Source organism: Arachis ipaensis, chromosome B05, assembly GCF_000816755.2.
Source record: "Arachis ipaensis cultivar K30076 chromosome B05, Araip1.1, whole genome shotgun sequence".
NCBI lineage: Eukaryota > Viridiplantae > Streptophyta > Magnoliopsida > Fabales > Fabaceae > Arachis > Arachis ipaensis.
In genome coordinates this window covers 123,291,395-123,310,674 of record NC_029789.2, presented here as the reverse complement: position 1 = coordinate 123,310,674, position 19,280 = coordinate 123,291,395, and the positions used below count along the sequence as shown (strand labels likewise).

The following is a 19,280-nucleotide window of genomic DNA, read 5'->3' as shown; positions in this document are numbered from 1 at the left end:
ATATTGTGAAGAATAGACTCAGAAATAAAATAGAAGATTAATTTCTTACTAATTTTCTTTTGATTTACATTGAAAAGAAGATTGCTGAAAGATTTGACACAATTCATTATTGATGAATTTTATGATATGAAGAATCGACGTGTACCACTTCGTTAGTAAAAAGTACACATATTTTTTTGTACTTTAAATATATATTCTCTATCAGTATATTTTTGTAATGCATCTTACATTATAATTTATTTGCATATTTTTTTAATTTTATATGTTATTGGCCCCCATGATAACATTTCTGGATCTGTCCCTGGAGACGACAATAACAAAAGAGGCAACGTCCACAGAAGGTTTGTCTTCTACAATTCTTTTCATCTTTTATTATTTCTCTGTAAATTAACAAATTATTATTTTATTTCTTTTGAGTTACTTAAACAATTACAAAATACTGTTTTTTATTGGCAGTTGAGAAAGAGGAAGGGAGCATGAAAAGAAAAAGAAAAGGAAAACTGGGAAAAGAGAAAGGGAATAATAGTTACAACCACTAGGCTGTTAAACTTGTTAATAATATTATTTTTTAATAAATACTTGTAGTATATAATAGTATAATAGATATAAACTAATTAATAAATTATTAAAATTAAAAAATAATAGTTATTTTAATATAAAAACAAAATAAAAATATTTATGATAGAATAAAATTAACAAAATACTTATTATTCTTGTTTCATATTGTTTTAGAATATTTAAATATTTTTAAAATGTTAGTGAAAATATGTATTTTAAATTTTTAACTATGTTTTGTTTTTTATTTATATAGGACCGGGTCAATCGGTTCAACTAGTGACTCACTGATTAAACTAATAACTCAGTGATCCAGTGACTTAAACGGTTTGATTATCGATTCGGTTCTAATAATTATGATTTTCATGACCCAAAAATATCTTAGGAACTCATTTGAGTCTCAAAATATAAATTTAGAGACAAATTTGAGTAAGTATTAATTTTAAGGACCACTATAGAACTGAGTGCAATTTCGGGCTTAATTTTAAAGAATAAATGGCCATTTGTACCCATGAGAGATGAAAACGCTGATATTTGTACCCATGATAGCTCGAAACTAAACTTATACCCATGATAGATGTTGTCCGTGTGACAAAAGTGCCCTGGCTTGGATCTGAGCTTGGTTCGTGGGTTTCCGAACCTACGTGGCACTCCCACCCCCCCAAAGCCATATCTGACGTGGATGTGAACGTTGATTATCAAAAGGGAGTGGAAAAAGAAACGTCATTTCTCGCGAGAATCAGTGGTGCCCTAGTAGAGGTTCGTCGTCGCCGTTGGTCCATTCGAAGCCGGAGAAGACGACTAGAGTACGCCGAATCGAGTAGCGAGGAGAGCCTTTTACCATTCCTTTCGTATTCGACATCGAGGTGGTCACTCCCTTTGAAAAATTACACAGGTATGTCGTTTCCCACCAATGATTAATTTCATATGTCGTTGCAAGTAGTTAGACAAACGTTGCTACCTAATGAAACTGTATGAGTTACTGTATTTCCTTCAGAATTGATAGATAGTAGTTTGTTTAGGGTTTGTGTTAGCATCAGTTACAGAGAATGTGTGTTTATTGGTTTGTTAAATTTTACTTCCAGGGATGGCCACCATCCACATAACTCTGTCCATTCATCATAGAGGAAGGTTTGAGAGAGAGCCAGTTGGTAAGCTTAGCTACATTGGTGGAGAAGTGACGGAGATAGAGAGGGTAAACGTTGATACCCTCAATGGTTTTTTCATCTCTGATTTGCTGAAGGACATTGGATATATGTCCATTTCTGAGTTTTACTGGCTAGAACCTGGGAAGGAGCTTGATGATGGGTTGAGGTTGCTAAGGGTTGATATGGATGTAGTTAAAATGTATGAGGCAGCCATGAAGAATGGAAACAAAATTAATGTGTATATAGAGCATCCCGTGGATCAGCCTGTGGTAGTTGAGGATAAGGAATTGACTCCATCAAAGGGGAGAAGAAAGGTCTGTGCTAAAAGGGTACCAACTCCAAAGAAGACTCCAAAAAAAAGATTAGCAGTAGTGGAAGATGATGACGATGCTGAGATAGTTGGTAATGTCCAAGTTGACAAGTAGGCCCAAAAAAGTGCTGAGCCTCAGCCCATGGTAGAGGCCCATCAAGAGAACAACCCAGCTCCTGTAGCAACACATGAACCAAATAACATTTTCCAACCTCCTCCAACACCTGTCCAGCCGGATGAACCACCATCAACTTAGTCCCAACCTTCCCAGCCACCTCTTGAGGTAGAGCAGCAACCATCCCAAACTCATGGGATAGACCCAGTCCCTCCCCCTGATGCCAATGTATCTGAAGCTTCACAGCAACCTTGGCACTCTGATGAGACAGACCAATTCATTCCCTCTTAGGTCAATGTCTCTGATCCTATTGCACCTGAGCAGCTCACCCAATACACCCCACATCCTTACAGAAATCCACTTTCACAAGAAATCCCTGAGTCAGCCACACCTTCTGACTCCAACAGGACTCTCCAGAATAATGAAACCAATCCTTCAGATGAGGCTGAGGGTCGGCCAAAAAATAACAGGAGAAGATCAACAAAGAGGCCCCCCTACAGGACAGTCATTCATCCGTTATCCTGATTCGGACAAGCCTCCAACCTTTTATGTCCCAGTTGATGAGGATGATTTTTCTGATGACAACGCTGGGTATCATTGCTATGAATCAGAGGACTTGCATAGCATACCTAGTGATGAAGATTCTGACGAGACCCCAATCTTTCCTCAGAGTAATGCCGATGCCCCTGTTAGCCAGGTGAGGTTGGAAGTGGGAATGGAATTTGAGACTCTAAATCAGTTTAGGAAAGCCGTCCGAAAGTTTAATATAAACATCGGAAGAAGCATTTTCTTCACACGCTGTGACTCTACAAGATCAAAGGCTATATGCTACGATGAAGATTGTCCTTGGCAGATATACTGTGCCAAGAAGACATTTCCAGCAAGTTATCAGGTTAAGACCTTTGTCAACGAACACACCTGCAGTAGGGACAATCACTGCAAGTCAGCAGATGGTAAATGGGTGATTGATGAGCTAGAAGAAAGAATAAGACTTCAACCAAACTTGAGTGTGAGAGAGGCTGACCAGTTCTTCAGAGCTGAGTATGATGTACTCATCAACGAGAGAAAGATTTATAGATCTATGAAGAAGGCAAAGGAGAGGATTGAGGGATCTGAGATTGCACAGTATGCAATTCTTCGTGACTATGCTAATGAGATTCTGAAGACTAATCCTGGCTCTACAGTTAGGATACACACAAATTCCATGCCTGATTCAAATCCCCTTTTCTGAGGATCTATGTATGTTTTGAGGCATGCAAGAAGGGATTTGTAGGTGGCTGTAGACCATTCATAGGGTTGGATAGCACATTTCTTAGAGGGTATTATGGGGGTCAGCTATTAACAGCTATAGGATAGGATGCAAATAACCACATTTACCCCATTGCATATGCAATTGTTGAATCAGAAAACAAGGAAAGTTGGAAGTGGTTTTTAGATATCCTTCAGGATGATGTGGGAGATTTTCAGGCGAATGGGTTTAACTTCATGTCGGACATGCAGAAGATATTTGTGTTTTAATTCTGTTATGTATTTTAATTCTGCAATGTATAGGTTTTTATGCTTGACTAATGAACTAGGTTTAGATGCATACTGTAGAAGAATGATTAGTGTTGTTTAGGGTCTGGAAGAATTATTATTGAATTATTGTTTTCATGCTTGCTATTGTTGAATTATGATAACTGTTGTTTATTATCATTGAAGTTTGTTTATTGATAACTGTTGACAGTTGTTGAAGATTGATTATTGAATGCTGTTTATATTAATGGTTATCTATAGGGGTTAATTCCTGTAGTCCAGGAAATGTACCCAAACACCAACCACAGGTTCTGTGCCATGCATATATGGCAAAACTTTCGCAAGAAATGGAGTGACTTGTAGCTGAAGAAGTGTATGTGGTCATGTGCTAAGGCCACTATGACACAGGACTTCAATGCTGCAATGGATAGGCTAAAAAAGATCAATGTAGGGGCTTGGGAATACTTGGACAAGATTAGTCTGAAACAGTGGAGCAGAGCACATTTTAGTGAGTACCCTAAGATGGACAACTACACCAATAATAACTGCGAGGTGTTTAATGCCAAGGTCAAGAAGATGAGGGGGAAACCGATTATAACCATGTTGGAAGAAGTGAGGTGCTACGTAATGCGGATCATGGCAAGGAACAAAAAGGCTTTGGTTGGGTACAATGGAAGGTTAGCCCCAACTCAACAGAGCAGATTAGAAAGAGAGAAGAGAGAGAGCAACAAATGGAGACCCCTTCCAACCGGAGATGACGCGGAAAATGTTTATGAAGTCCAATGTCTTCTCATGAAGGTCAGTGTGGACTTGGGCAAAGGTACATGTAGTTGTAGACTCTGGCAATTGACTGGGCTACCTTGTAGACATGCATGTGCTGCTTTAGCTTACCAAAATAGAAGACCCGAAGAGTATGTACATAACTGGCTCACGATGGGTGCTTATAATGCTACATATCAGACTTCAATGCGCCCAGTTCCAAGCCAAGAGTTCTGGGAGCACCTTGACACCCTACCAATTCTGCCACCCCGGTACAAAAAGCCAATCAAAAGACCTTCAACGAAGAGAGACAAAAGAAATGATGCCCCTAAGGATAAGAGTGATCCTCATAGAACTAAGAGGAGCATTGGCACCATCGTATGCAAACACTGCCTCCACGTGTGTTCAGTATATTACAATTCGATGTTTAACTTCATGTGTACCAATTTAACTATTACCTGTTTTACGTAGGCTGGTCACAACAAGCGAAGCTCTAAGAAGAGAAAGGAAGCAATGGGTGAAGGGAGTGCTGCACCCCAAGTCCCTGCAAGTGATGAGGATGAAGATATGCTGGCTGAAATGTACTATGAGGAGATATTAGAAGCTGCCGAGGCTGAAGCAGCAGCAACTGAAGTGGGAAACAGTTCCACAGCAGCCCAGACTGCACAGGTTAGTTCATTCCTTTATTCATTTCCTTAATTACATTTGTTTAACGACTCATACTATTACACTGGTTGTTCTTTGGAATCCAGCCTCCACCCCCGATGCCACCACCAGGAACCACACAACCCCAGACTACAACAACCACTGGACCAGCCAAGAAACAACCTAAAAGGAGAAGTGTCAAGCGACCCCCCCGTCTGCACATACCCCACAAGCATCTGCACCATCTCCCAAGAATCCAACCACAATCCCTTCCACACACAACTCTCAAACAACCCCAAATCCACTGCAGGGTGCTAGTGCAGGGACAACCACAAGGTTCGTGCAGTTCATGCCGACAACTGGTGTGGAAGGTATTTCTAGAACAAGAGGCACAACTGTTAGAGGCAGGGGTGAAGGAAGAGGTCAAGGCAGGAGAGGTGCATCAAGCGGAGCCAAAAATGGAATCTCGAGCGGGAGCAGTAACTCAACACCAATGTCATAGACTGTGTTTTGAATGTTTTTTTTGCTATTTTGATGTAATTGTCATTGCTGATACACTAATTTTAGTTGGGAACTGGTTGGTTTATTTTACTAAGTTGGACTAAACAACATTGCTATTTTGGTTGTTCTGACTGTGAAATGCTACTTTTTCTGTAATCAACTATGGTTTTTGGTTTATTTCATGGTCAGTCCACTTGTTGACTTAGCTTTTTTGGTTTTCAGCTTATGCTTTAAGTTGCAAAATCTATGTATAACTGTTACTCACTCTGTTATGGAACAAGATTATCATTAATCGAACATCACCTACTATGCCTGGTTTTATACTTCATTACCACAACCATCAGGTCTCTATGTCACAGATTGAGCTTAATTATAATTCTTTAAGTAGAAAATATAGCTGCATGTGCATATATATCCAATTGACTAGCAATAAAATTTATCATATAGAACTTACAAAGCAGCAACATCATCAAAGTGTCTATATCAAAATCAGAAAATACATTCACTCTCTCATGATTTACAAAGACCCCAACTCCATACAAATTTTACATTTTCATAGAGAAATACATCTCACAGATCAAACAAAATGCAACACCCAACGCTATCTATAAAAGCAACACTCTAATTTTTCTAATTTCACCCCTAATTTCAGCCCTAAATTTGTCTATCCCTCTCGCCAGGATTGACGATGCTTGCTGATTTTTCCCAGGTTCAGTGACAGTGAACCCATCATCATGCCTTGGATAAGAACTCCCTGACTGTCTTTTGGCCAAACATCTTGCTATGCCCTCCCATCCTTCTTCGATTTCATCAACCCATACAAAATATTTGCAGTCTCTTGTCTGACAAAACAAAACAAATGCACCGATTGGTCAACTTAAATGCAAAAAAAACTTTCTCACCTGAACTCCAATAGCGTCTGCCCATTACCGCCCATAGAGGACATCTGATGAACCATCGATTAGGGTTCGTAACGGTGCCAGACTCCATCAACGCAAACTCTCTTCCACAGAAGCATCTGCCGTCCAGCTTCTTCGCCTTCATCTTCTTCGAACTTGAAGAAGAACTGCGACTGCCATCACTTGGAGCAGGAGTAAATATGCGAAAAGACATTACGGGAGGTACGACCTAATTCTTTATCACCATGAGTACACGTCACACTCAATAAGATTCAACAAATATCGATTCTCTAGATCCTGGTTTGTGTTGGGGGGGAGGGGAAGCTACTTAGGGTTTTGATTTCATGCGTTCAACCTATCCCCTCTTGATAATCAACGTTCACATCCACGTTAGATATGACTTTGGGAGGTGGGAGTGCCATGTAGGTTTGAAAACCCACGAACCAAGCTCAGATTTAAGCCAGGACACTTTTGTCACATGGACAACATCTACCATAGGTATAAATTTAATTTCGAACTATCATAAATACAAATATCAGCGTTTTCATCTCATGAGTATAAATGGTCATTTATTCTAATTTTAAAATATGTTAATTCATGAACACAGCTTCACTCAAACACTCACCTTCACCTCTCTACCTTACTCACCGCACGGTAACTGCGGAACACAACGGCAGCCAACAAGGGAGGTCGTCACTCGTCACTCTCCTCGCCAGCTCCTCTGTTTCGTCCCCGCGCCGTCAGTGTTTGGTCGCCTCTGCTTCCTCTGCTTCCTCTGCTCCTCTGTCCGTCTGTGTTGTCCCGGCCGCCTTGGCTTCTTAGTGCCTCGCCTGTCTCTGCTTCCCCCGTCGTCATCGTGTTGGCTCCTCTTCGAAGCTCTGCTCTCTCTCGCCGGCGGCTTGCTCTGCGGCGGTGCAACACTGCAAGGACCCCAAGTTGGAAAATCGTCCCTGACTCTGTTTCTGGCTTTCTGCTTCTGCTGTAGGTGAGATTTTTTTTAGTTATTAATTTTTTATACTGATTTTTTTTTCTGTTTTAATGTATTGATGCTAATTGTCTTTGTATGTACAACTGATTGATTTAATTTGTAATAGGCTAGATGAATTGTATTTGTAATTTTGTATGTAATATTGATGCTAATAGATTGTGAATCAAGTGATTGGAACTGGAAGAATTTTTCATTGATATTTGATAGTTTTATTAGATAATAGGTGCTGTTCTTGTGGTTTTTTTTATTTACTTTTTATTTTTTTATACGTTTTTCTTCCCTCTGTGTTCAGGCGTCGGAGGCTTTTGGTGAAAAGCCGGAAAAGGTTTTACGGTTTAGGGTTTTGGTGCTGTTGGAATAAGATAGGTGTTGTAGGAGAAAACCAAATTAAAAAAAAAATTGCCATACATGTAATGCAGTCTTGTGTGTTGTGTGTCATCTGATCATCTCCTCAATCGCTAAACGCCACCGTTTTCGCCTTCCCACCTGACTCCAACAAAAGCTCCTCCTCACACACAGAATTGAACATTTTCCTATTTTTTCCTTTCCTTTTCGGAAGATACAATTCCCATGGAAGCTCAAAAAATCCTCTCTAGGCTTTGCCCCAAAACCCCGTCACTCCTGCTACCCTCTCATAAAAAGCTTCATACTTTACCTTATGTTGGGCCCAAGAACCTTGGGATTCTGAGATTGGGATGCAGTTACACTGAGGGAAAGAAGAAAAGGGTCTTTTGTGTGAGGAGGACGGTAGAAGAAGAAGAAGCAAAGGAGGTGAAAGTTGGGGCCACTGCGCTGGTGAGGAGGAAGAAGCTGGCAGTTTTCGTGTCCGGTGGAGGGTCCAACTTCAAGTCCATTCATGAGGCTTCGTTGAAGGGTTCACTCCATGGTGATGTTCTTGTTTTGGTCACAAATAAACCTGGTATGCTTTAAATCCTTGACTTTTTTCATTGCTTCTTTTATTTTAATTTTTATGTTTCTGGTATTCTCCAATGATAGTTGATTAAATGAGATTACTTGGATAAGGGTTTGAATGTTTCAACTTATTTTGGTAAAAGTAAATTACTTTTTGTTTACTAAATAAAATTCTTTTTCACATATTTATATGAACTTTTAAAAGAATTAGAGTTTAGTACTTTATTTTATATATTACAGATGAATGAGCTGAACTCAATATTTCTATTAGATGCCTTTTGTGTCTTGTTGTACTGAAAGTTTCTTTCGTTCATTTGTTTTATTCCAGATTGTGGAGGTGCTGAGTATGCAAGAAATAATGGTATCCCAGTTGTTGTGTTCCCTAAAGTAAAGGATGGATCCGATGGGCTATCTCCAAGTGAGCTTGTTGACACACTAAGGTGTGGTGCAGTGCAGTGCTTCTTTATTTCATTTGCTGCAATTGCTTTTTTGGTTTACTCTTCAGTGTGTTAATCTGTCTCTTTATTACAATTTTATGAAATACTTTCACATTCTTTACGTGCAAGATCAACCATGTTGTAAAAAAATGTCTTTTTCTATAAAAATAGAGATAAATATACCAGACTTTCTCAGAAACAACAAAATTTAACTCAAATAGCCACTTTGGACCTCTTGGACGGAGCCACCAAATCTTCCAAGTGAATATGCACTTGCAGAAAATATGATTACTGCTTTGATTGCTTTCCACCTTTCAGTGCAAAATAATAGCTTTATCAACAGAGATAAGAACATCTTTTTAGCTAATTTTTCATCCTCATATTTGCATGTGTATATCTCAATCATCATTTGCATCTTTTGTGGATATCACCATATGATGAAACTCGAATTTTGATTTATGGGAAATTTCTACGTGTCCAAGAACATATGTAATAAATTATAAATGTCCTTAACTTATTATTTTGTTATCTTTTATGATTGTTGTGTATCTGTGGTATTGGCTTGTAACCTTGTATCTACAAGTAAAAATCTAGTAGACTGGTTGGTTTTCATGAACACAAGTCTGTCACAGGATGTGGAACAGTCTTCCTAATCAGTACATCGGAAGTGCCTAAGTAACCTAAGTAACAAAGCACATGGTATACTTCGTGAAATTCTTTACCAATATGAATCTATTAAACAATATTGAGTGTAAATTCTTTTTCCTCTTTTTTTTTTGTTCGTTTCTTGTACTGTAAGTTGTGTCGGAAGGTGGATGTGTTACTTTTAGATTGAAGGACATCTGCATTATTAGTATAGAAGAGATGCCAAAGAAGCTGCAACTTTGCAAAAGCAATAATTTTGATATTCCACGTAGATGTGGTTATACTATTGAGTATTAACGTAGTACTTTTTCTCTTCATCAGGAGTTTCCAAGTTGATTATATTCTTTTAGCTGGATTCCTCAAACTTATACCAGTTGAATTGATTCGGGCTTATGAAAAGTCCATATTAAATATTCATCCATCACTTCTTCCAGCTTTTGGAGGCAAAGGATACTATGGTATGAAGGTGCACAAAGCAGTAATTGCTTCAGGCGCAAGGTATACTTCTCGCCAAACTTCTCATCCTGTTTCACTTGAATTGTCACACTTCGTATGGAGACATGTATTTGTGCTTCATTTTTCTGGGTTGGTTAGATATTCAGGTCCTACAATTCATTTTGTTGACGAACATTATGACACGGGGCGTATCCTTGCTCAATGTGCCATCCCTGTACTGGCTAATGACACTGCAGACGAGTTGGCTTCCAGGGTTCTCAAGGAGGTAATAGCATTTTATATATCTTTAAACAAGTTCAATCCTAAACGAAAGTTCAGCAAATTTATTTGCCACAAGAAGCATGCATGAACCTTTACGTTGATGTAATCAAAAGCCTAGCGATTCATTGTTGTCTTATGTTTTCATTTTTGAACTTAGGAACACAGGTTATACGTGGAGGTGGTCGAAGCTTTGTGTGAAGAGCGTATAGTTTGGAGGGAAGACGGTGTCCCTCTCATCCGGAGCAAAGATAACCCCAACGAGTTCTGCTAATTATGGTGTAAATTTAATTTGCCTTTCAATTCCTTTTCAGTTACACTTTTGTTTCATAACATCAGAGATAAATTACATTGATCTCCCATGAGGTTAAGTGATATTACATATGACATTTCTTAATATCGTAGTTATCAAGGGTGTTTGTGTATTGAGAGCCATATGATCTAAATCCTAAGGAGACTAGTTTATACTTTTGCCAATAGTGGGTTGATGTGTGTAATATCACTTAATCTCAATTCTCAAGGGTGGTTGATATCATTTACCTTAATATTAAGAGTAAGGATTGAATAACATAAGTGTAACCTTAAGTAACTAGACTTTTGTTTCTTCTGCAGGGGATTTCGCTATCTATGGAACTTCAGAAATACATAAATAATTAGCTAATGAAAGAATTAATAAATGAGCAATTAGGGGGGCGATCCTTCAAGGGGTCCACAAACCCTTGAAGAATAATCTAATAATCTAATTAGGAACCCACAAACATCTCTTTAGAATTGTATATATAAACTTGTTGTAATTTTTCTTTCCCAATAGATGATGAGGGCTGATGACTTCATATTTCATAATTTTGGACCCCTTTTACCCCATACTTGAAACTTGGCATCTCATATTCACATCTTAGTAGCAATTTGCCTTCTGTTATTGTTATTTTTTTGGGTGAGCTCTATGGCATCCAAATTCAGTTATATACTTATATATATTTGTATCACATTTGTACTTTATACATAATTTTTTGGGTGAGCTCTATGGCTCTCTCTCTCTCTCACTCACTCTCATTTTTGGGGGCATATTTATCCTTTTGAGTTTTGATTCACTTGTGTGGGTCAGCAATCGATGTGAGATAGTTGGGCATTTTTTTTGTTTAAATAAAAATTACCATAAGCTGCGAAATCATAGTACTTCATTCTCAAAGTTTGTGAAATATCCGATGCTTAATCTCGTTAACCATAGTGATATTTTAGAATTTAGATTACATTTTTTAGTTTGATAAAATTCTCTTAACCTGGCAAGTCGATCATGCTATTTCGTAAGTTTAGGTTTGATCTATTAAATTTAAGCTTCCAAAATAATTGAGTCTAAAGATATTATTTGTGAGACCAAACCGAGTCGAATAAAGAAATTAAACTTTTAAAATAGCTTGAGTTTAAAGTTATTTTGTGTTAGACTTAGCCGATTATAGGCCAGCCACTTGGTAGATTGTTGGCCTTTTTTCACTCTTACCCATTAATTTTATTTATTCTAATAAAAGTTATATATTTAACCAATAGTGTAAAGGCAATTAGTCCTAGGTAATAGTAATACACAAGGATAATGATTAAGGAGACAATCTTATACGATCATAACAATTAAGTTTTACAAATTCTAAAGATGGTTTCAACTTTCAAGTTTTGGTGATACCAGGAGCTTATGTTTAGTTAACATTTGCTTTTGTTTCCTTTCCCATATAAAATTGAATTATTTGGATCAAGTTGTTTATATTACACTTTTTAAGTGCAGCTCTCTTTCAAATACTACAACATAATGCAGAATGTGCTTTGTACCGAGTTATCTTTTTGTGTGTGTACACATATTTCTTTTAAATTATTTTGCCCTGTGTTGTAATTTTGTATAGAATTATGCTAATTATTAATTTACCAAACAATATGTAGTCTGAATTGACACTTCTCTTTATCTCGTTGTAATAAAAAGGACATAATTTGAGGTGCTACATTCATATATTCAACCACTTGATAACATATTAAAATTATCGCTATTTGTCATGATATTTTTCATTTTAAAAGTTTAAATTAATAAAAAAAGATAACATGAATAATTATATCTCTAACACTTCTTTTTAAATAAGAATCTCTTTTGAATTTGTTTCATTTTTGCATAGACCTTTTTTTTATTTATCTTGTACTATTTTTTTTTTTACTTTTAGACAGTACAATATTTTTTGTCTATTATAATATATGTTGAAATATTAGAGGCAACGCTGCTAGATTGATCCCATAGTAATAATAGAAAAGGTACCGCTTTTAAAGTGATGCCATAGTTGGTCAAATATGCAATACTCCCAAAAATTGCTATAGCAATAAAATAGGCAATACTTTTTATTAGTTGCAAAATTAATAGAAAAAACACCTAATGAGCATTGCATTAAATTCTACTCATAAGCGTTGTCTTTGTTTTAGAATAGACAATGCTTTTAAAGAGTTACTTCTAAAAGCGTTGCTTTTAAAGCAAAAAAGTATTGCCTTGATTCCAAGAGTTGCTATAGTAATAAAATAGGCAATTCTTTTTATTAGTTGCAAAATTAATAAAAAAAAACACCTAATGATTGCATTAAATTCTACTCATAAGCGTTGTCTTTGTTTTAGAATAGGCAATGCTTTTAAAGAGTTGCTTTCAAAAGTGTTGCTTTTGAGGTGAAAAAGCGTTGCTTTGATCTAAGGCAATGGCCGCATCAGCAAGGCCCCCAAAAGTGTTGCCTCATATCCGAAAGTGTTGTTATAGATCAAAGACAACCTTTTTTCAATCTTTAGGCAACACTTTTTAAATGTTGTCTCAGATGAAAAATGTTGTAGTGAAGGTTTATCAAAGATCGAACTTTAGACATTTTAGACATAGAGTTTTGATACCATGTCATGATACCACTCATTCTAAAAGTTTAAGTTAATAAAAAAAGACAACATGAATGGTTATATCTCTAACACTATTCATTTATTAGTGTATTTTAGCCTGCACCTGTCCAAATCAGGCGCTCAGGATGCCGATTTCTTTTTATCCGGAAGAGTCAGAGGTTTCCTTGTTTATTATGAAATTTGATTGCTCCCATATAACTTTTCTTGTTTGCAATGGTGAACCCTTGCTTGTTTCAAACTTGTTTGGGGGATGCAGCAAAAATTACCCCAAAGATTGTGCCAGACTAGACAACATGTTAATGCCATAACATGTTTGGCCCATATTTTCGTTATAGTTTACCCACAGGCATTACTTTTTGTGTCTATTGGAAGGAAAAAAAATCTAAAACATGTGAAGTTGAAGTCCAAAGAAAGAACCTCACATAAGATTCACTAAAGAAAAAAAGAAAGGAAAAAAAGAGAAGTATTATATATCATTATCTGGAAGTGGCTTCTCTAAAACACAGATCCCCAAATTGCTGAAATGGGTAGTTACAAATTTGCTCCTTCGGCAACAAAGGCAGGTGCATTGACCGCGGGTGCAAGGACGGTGGGCTCAGAGAGGATGGTTCTCAACACAGCAGCAGAAGCATATTAATGCCAGACAAGAGCCGCGTGCAAGGACAGACGATGTCATGGAGGAGCAATGTGTAGGAACCGGCATCGATGGAAACTCCTTGCAGGGAGGCGGCATGGTGGAATGATGTGGTAGAAGAAGAACAACGCTGCTAAAGGTGGAAGAAGAGAGTCTTCAAACCGGGGGATAGGTACGGGTTTAGATCTAGGTTTGGTTCGAGTTGGACTATCCGGCCTGAACACTGTCCAAAAGAAAAAATCCCTTTGTCACTATGAAGACTGAAGAACAGGTATCGTTGCATGTTATCCTCCATCCTTCAAAATTGGTGCCTCAATGGAGCCAAGTCAACAGACCCTCTATTGTGTCCATTTGTTGGTCCCATGCTCTTTATATTCAAAACCTAAACCCTATGATAGTATACGTATGCATATAAAAATTACTTTATTATGTTACATACAGTATATTCAATGTGTCAAGTCTTCCTTTTCCCTTCCACAACTACTTAACCAATAATTCATTCACATACGATAAATAATAATTCCCATATTATAAATATATATATCAATTACTAGCTCATTTTTTCTAATATGGAGAGTATGTTGGTATTTTGAATGGAAATGGGCGTTTTTGGTGTATTTACATAATGGTGGACATGTCAGATGTGCAGGATCAACACGTGGGGGCGTGCTGATGCAGCACGTGGAGGGCAAGCTAGCAACACGTGGGGTGCGTGTAGTTGACGTGGCAATGTGCGATTCGAGGGCACCTTCGACACGTGGGGGCATGTTAAGTGCCCTGCCTATATAAGGCCAAGCTCGGTACTATTTCATAGCAAAGATAATAGTTGTTTGAGTGTGTTTCTAGTATGATAGAGGGTACTGCAAACTTGGTAGTGTATTGTAACGGTGAGAATATACAGAATACTCATGAGGGAGTTAGGTTTGTATGCTAGAATCCATTTTTGTTTGTGGTTCCATGCAACATGACGTTCATGGAGCTTCAAAATGGTCTCTGTCAAAGCATGGAGAATGGTATGTTGAGGAGAGTGAGCAGTATTCTGTATCGGAATCTCGTTATAGTTTTTGGTGGTCTAATATAGTTTGATATTATGCTGATCATTGATGAAGTGAGTATGAAGAATATGTTCCAAATTCACCGGCAGACTCAGGTTCGACAGCCACAAATTGAGTTGTATGTTGAGTTTGAAAACATAGAGGCAAATGGGATTCAAAATGATTCAGATATAAAGGATAATAGAGCTGCAGTGTACGAAGAAATGAACAGTGACTTCGAAGAGGACTTTGAAGCTACTTATGAAGCCAACGACGAAGATGAGGATGGTGATGTGAGAGTTGAGGTAGCAGCAGAGATTGTAGTGGTTCCTCCCGCAGTTAGTCAATCGATGGACGTTTCACCTTTTATGTGTAACTTGGATCTTGATGCCATGCATGCACCAAAATTCTCAAAATATGCAAATATAGGTACTTGATAAGTGAATAATATGCTTTTCTTAATTTATATTTTGGATGGATCAATGAATGATGATTTCTACTTTCTGTAGGTGTTGCTGATCCTGAGGATGGAGAGTTCAGGATTGGAATGGAATATAGTTCTAGAAAGTCGGTCGTTGCAACAATTAGAAGTTACACTATCTGTAGAGGAGTCGACTACAATGTTTATGAGTTTGAGCCACAGAAGTTCTATGCAAAATGCAAGACATATGGGCGTGGGTGTGATTGGCTTATCTGAGCCATCTTGATACGGAAAAAATGTTATTGGGAGATAAGCAGATACAACGAAAGGCACACGTGCACCATGATAACGATTTCACAGGATCATTCCAAGTTGGACTCGATTATAGTTGCTGAGACTATAAGGCCATTGGTTGAGACTGACCCATCCATCAAGGTGAAATCTATAATTGCGGAAGTCCAGTCAAGGTTCAACTACACCATCAGTTACCGAAAGGCTTGGTTGGCAAAGCAGAAGTCCATAGCCAAAGTTTTTGGTGGTTGGGAAGATTTTTATCAAGCTTTTCCATGGTGGTTCTCGGTCATGGTTCGGAAGATTCTTGGCTCAATTTTCCAGATAAAAACATGACCCCTGTATAATAGAAGTGAGGAGACGAATGGTGTCAGGATACTTGATGCGTGTGCATCATGTTGTGCTTTTCTATGCTTTTTCATATACGAAATAAACGCATAATGCTTAATTATAAAGAGTTTTGGTATTTAAATAGGATATTGCTTTCATCCTTTTTATTTCACGATTCTTGCAGAAAAATTTAGGAAAAGAGAAGCCAAAGCACAAGGAGGGATCAAGAATTGAAGACAAGTGCAAAGAGAATTCATAGATGCTGTCAACCCTGACCTCTTTACACTCCAATGAGCATAACTTAAGATACAAAGGTCCAATTGACTCAATTTCAATGGCCTTGGAAAGCCAACTTTCAGAGCTTTCTAACAATATATAATAGTCTATACTTCTCTTCTGGAATCACTGCCTTGGTGGCGCCAAACTTGGGATTTTCCAAGTTTGGCAGCATGATCATATAATCTTCCAAAGCAATCGGTCTCAGTGAAGCCAAACTTGGGAATTTCCAAGTTTGGCGCCACACCCACCTCCAAGAAGTGCATGGCGTTAACTTAAAGCCAAACTTGAGAGGTTTCAAGTTTGGCGGCAATGCTGAAGAATCCCAGGAATTGCAAGGCACTGAAGTGAAGTCAAACTTGGAGTTTTCCAAGTTTGGTTCCATGGTCACCATAATCCAAGATTTCATATGGTTATGTGGCGCCAAACTTGGGATTCTCCAAGTTTGGCACCACAAGTAATCCTAAGGTGGTCCCCATTTGTCCAATTGAAGCCGCACGAAGAGTTTATTTTATTTTGATTTAAACTTTATTTTATTTACAAATAGGAAAAGATATTATTTAGTTTTAGAAAATATATTTTACATTAATTAAGATTAGATATAAAAGGGAAAAGATTCAGCCCTTCGGGCTCCCTTCTCTTTTACGCACCTCATTCTACAGTTTATAGTTTTTCTGAATCCTTGTTTTCTCTCTGATCCATGAGCAACTAAACCTCAACTGTTATGGTTAGGAGCTCTGTTTATTGTATGGATTGATACTATTACTCTTCTATTTTAATTAATTTCTTGATTTAAATTTCAAGAATTTGTTTTCGTTCTTCATCTTAAGGATTTGGGTAGATCGAAAGAATAACCCTTATTCTATTTGAGTTCTTGTGAACCTTGGAAAAGCAACTTACTTGAATAACAACTTGAAAATAAATTCTCTTAAATCACTAATTATCTGGACTTAATGGGATACGTGACATATAATCCTCTTATATTTGGGTAATTAGGGTTTCTGTGGCATATAAACTAGAATTAGACTTAAACTTCTAATTGAAATTAAGTGACCAAGGAATTCGCAGTTAACTAGGTTAGAGGAGACTAAATCACTAAGAAATTAGGGTTTTGTCATATATAGTTTGATATGAATTCAATCTTGCATGATTAAAATACTTGATAAGAAAAGTTAATGCGAAAGATAAATAACCATGAAACCTTAACTGTTTTCTCCCATATTATTCACACAAATTTACTGTTTGCTTTCTTAATTCTCTGAATTTACTGTTTAATGCTAGTGAACTCTTAAACACCATTTTCTGTTTGTCTGACTATGTAAATCACTCAATCATTGTTGCTTGATCCATCAATCCTCGTGGGATCGACCCTCACTCACCTGAGGTATTACTTGGTACGACCCGGTATACTTGCCGGTTAGTTTGTGGACTTTAAATTCCCCACCAAGTCGCGTATTTTGAAGTTTCAACTTGTGCATTATAGCGTTCAAGCATTGCAAGACTCTGGTTCAGGTTGACGGCACACACCTTTATGAAAAATACAAAGGTGCACTTTTGGTTGCTGTTGCACAAGATGGTAACCAGAACATTATGCCTATCGCTTTTGCCCTAGTGGAGGGGGAGACCGCTGATGCGTGACACTTTTTATCAGTAATTTACAAAGGCATGTTGTTAGAAAAGACGGTGTGGGTATAATCTCAGACCGGCATGAGTCAATTCGGGCAGCAACAAATTGTTCCGGAGGTAATTGGCAACCTCCAAGAGCATGGTGGATGTTTTGTATTAGGCACATCGGTAGCAACTTCTTAAGGGCATTCAAAGTTCTGTACTTGCAAAAACTTGTGGTCAACATTGGGTATTCAAGGAAGGTGGAGGAGTACAACATCAACTATAAGAGGTTGTAAGAGCGAGGCGAGGCATATGCTCGATGGTGCGATGCCGTTGGACTTAGACACTGGGTATTGGCATTTGATGAGGGACATTGAGGGGCCATATGATGACAAACCTTGTCGAGTACATTAATTCAGTGCTGAAGGGTGTCTGAAACCTCCCTGTGTTGGTGCTCGTCCGAGCAACATATTATCGTTTAAACGAGCTATTTACGCAGAAGAGTGCCGAGGCTCACGATCACAAGCGTGCTGGAAATATAGTTATGCACCGGTTTGATAGACAAAACGAGGTGTTTGAGGTGCATGAAATGCCTAATGGGAAGGTGTTGGGAGTTGATCTTGTGCGATGGACGTGTGACTGTGGGCACTTTCAGGTGGAACGACTACCATGTCGACATGTTATTACTTGCTATGCCAACCAGCGACTCGACTGGCAGCTGTATGTGCATGATGTGTAAAAAATGATAGAGGTTCATAAAGTCTACAGATTTGAGTTTGTACTATTAGGCGATCCAAAGACATGGCCTTCTTATTCGGGACCGACATTGGTCGCTAACAACGCCTTGCAGCGAACGTCAAAATATTTCCCCAAATTGACCAGATACCTCAATAAAATGAATTTATGAGAAATGTGTGGTCCTCAGATATGTTGTCTCTATGATAGAAAGGGTCATAGTTGGAGTCGATGTCCTCAGCATGCTGGACCGAGTGGAGTTGGTAATGATGCTGGACCGAGTGGAGAAGTTGGTGATGATGCTGGATCGAGTGGAGTTGGTGATGATGCTGGACCCTATATCTTTGTTGGTCGTTGTGTTGTATGTTTACGGTTAAGTTTATCAGTTAATATTTTTTAGGTTCGTCGTGCTCGTATTTTTAAGGTATTCTTATCAGTTAATGTCTGTATGCATCGTCGTGTTTGTATTATTAAGTTACATGTTAACTTATGTGAGTTATTACAGTTGACAGTTTCTGAGATGATAATTTCCGATTTCATACAATGGTCTTACAAAAGGTCAATTGAAAATTACATTAACTTAATTCCGAAACCATAATTTAAAGTTCGATAAGGTAAACTTACAAAACATTAATTAAAAACTAAACTTAATTACTAAACCCCTGCTTACTTCTTTTGAATCATCCAATCAAGTCCCTTGCCCATCATGCTCTGACCAAAACGCGACGGAGTAAACCTATCAGATGGATTCCTTTCTATCCCATAGGTTATACGGATGACTCTGAACTGACATCCGGGGTAGCCGACCCACCTGCCTCTGCCGGAGCATATGCACCGGGGTTGTACTCCTCAACAACCTCATCTAGGGTATCAGGTAGACTGATACAAGTAGAGTCAAAAACCATAT

The 19,280-nt window shown here is 38.0% G+C and overlaps 1 protein-coding gene across 6 annotated transcripts; it reads left to right on the top strand.

Moving 5' to 3' along the window:
* On the top strand, window positions 7,020–11,144 carry LOC107643995 (phosphoribosylglycinamide formyltransferase, chloroplastic). 6 transcript variants are annotated; one of them, XR_001621168.2, is made up of 7 exons: window positions 7,036–7,432; window positions 7,728–8,354; window positions 8,676–8,787; window positions 9,751–9,927; window positions 10,024–10,150; window positions 10,312–10,422; window positions 10,756–11,144. XR_001621168.2 is itself a non-coding variant. In XM_021124395.1 (7 exons), the coding sequence occupies exons 2-6, from the start codon at window positions 8,006–8,008 to the stop codon at window positions 10,415–10,417; spliced, it is 879 nt and encodes a 292-aa protein (XP_020980054.1). In that variant the 5' UTR covers window positions 7,036–7,432; window positions 7,938–8,005; the 3' UTR covers window positions 10,418–10,422; window positions 10,756–11,144. The 6 variants fall into 6 exon arrangements, 5 of the variants coding, with proteins under 5 accessions (XP_020980055.1, XP_020980054.1, XP_016203246.1 ...); XM_021124395.1 differs by having other exon boundaries at window positions 7,938–8,354; window positions 10,304–10,422; XM_021124394.1 differs by having other exon boundaries at window positions 7,037–7,432; window positions 7,855–8,354; window positions 10,304–10,422.

Bases quoted from the DNA above. Each gene is read 5' to 3' on its own strand.
- LOC107643995 (XM_021124395.1), top strand. From the start codon at position 8,006: ATGGAAGCTCAAAAAATCCTCTCTAGGCTTTGCCCCAAAACCCCGTCA. The intron at 8,355-8,675 runs GTATGCTTTAAA...GTTTTATTCCAG, and splicing joins TTTGGTCACAAATAAACCTG to ATTGTGGAGGTGCTGAGTAT. The intron at 10,151-10,303 runs GTAATAGCATTT...TTTTGAACTTAG, and splicing joins CTTCCAGGGTTCTCAAGGAG to GAACACAGGTTATACGTGGA.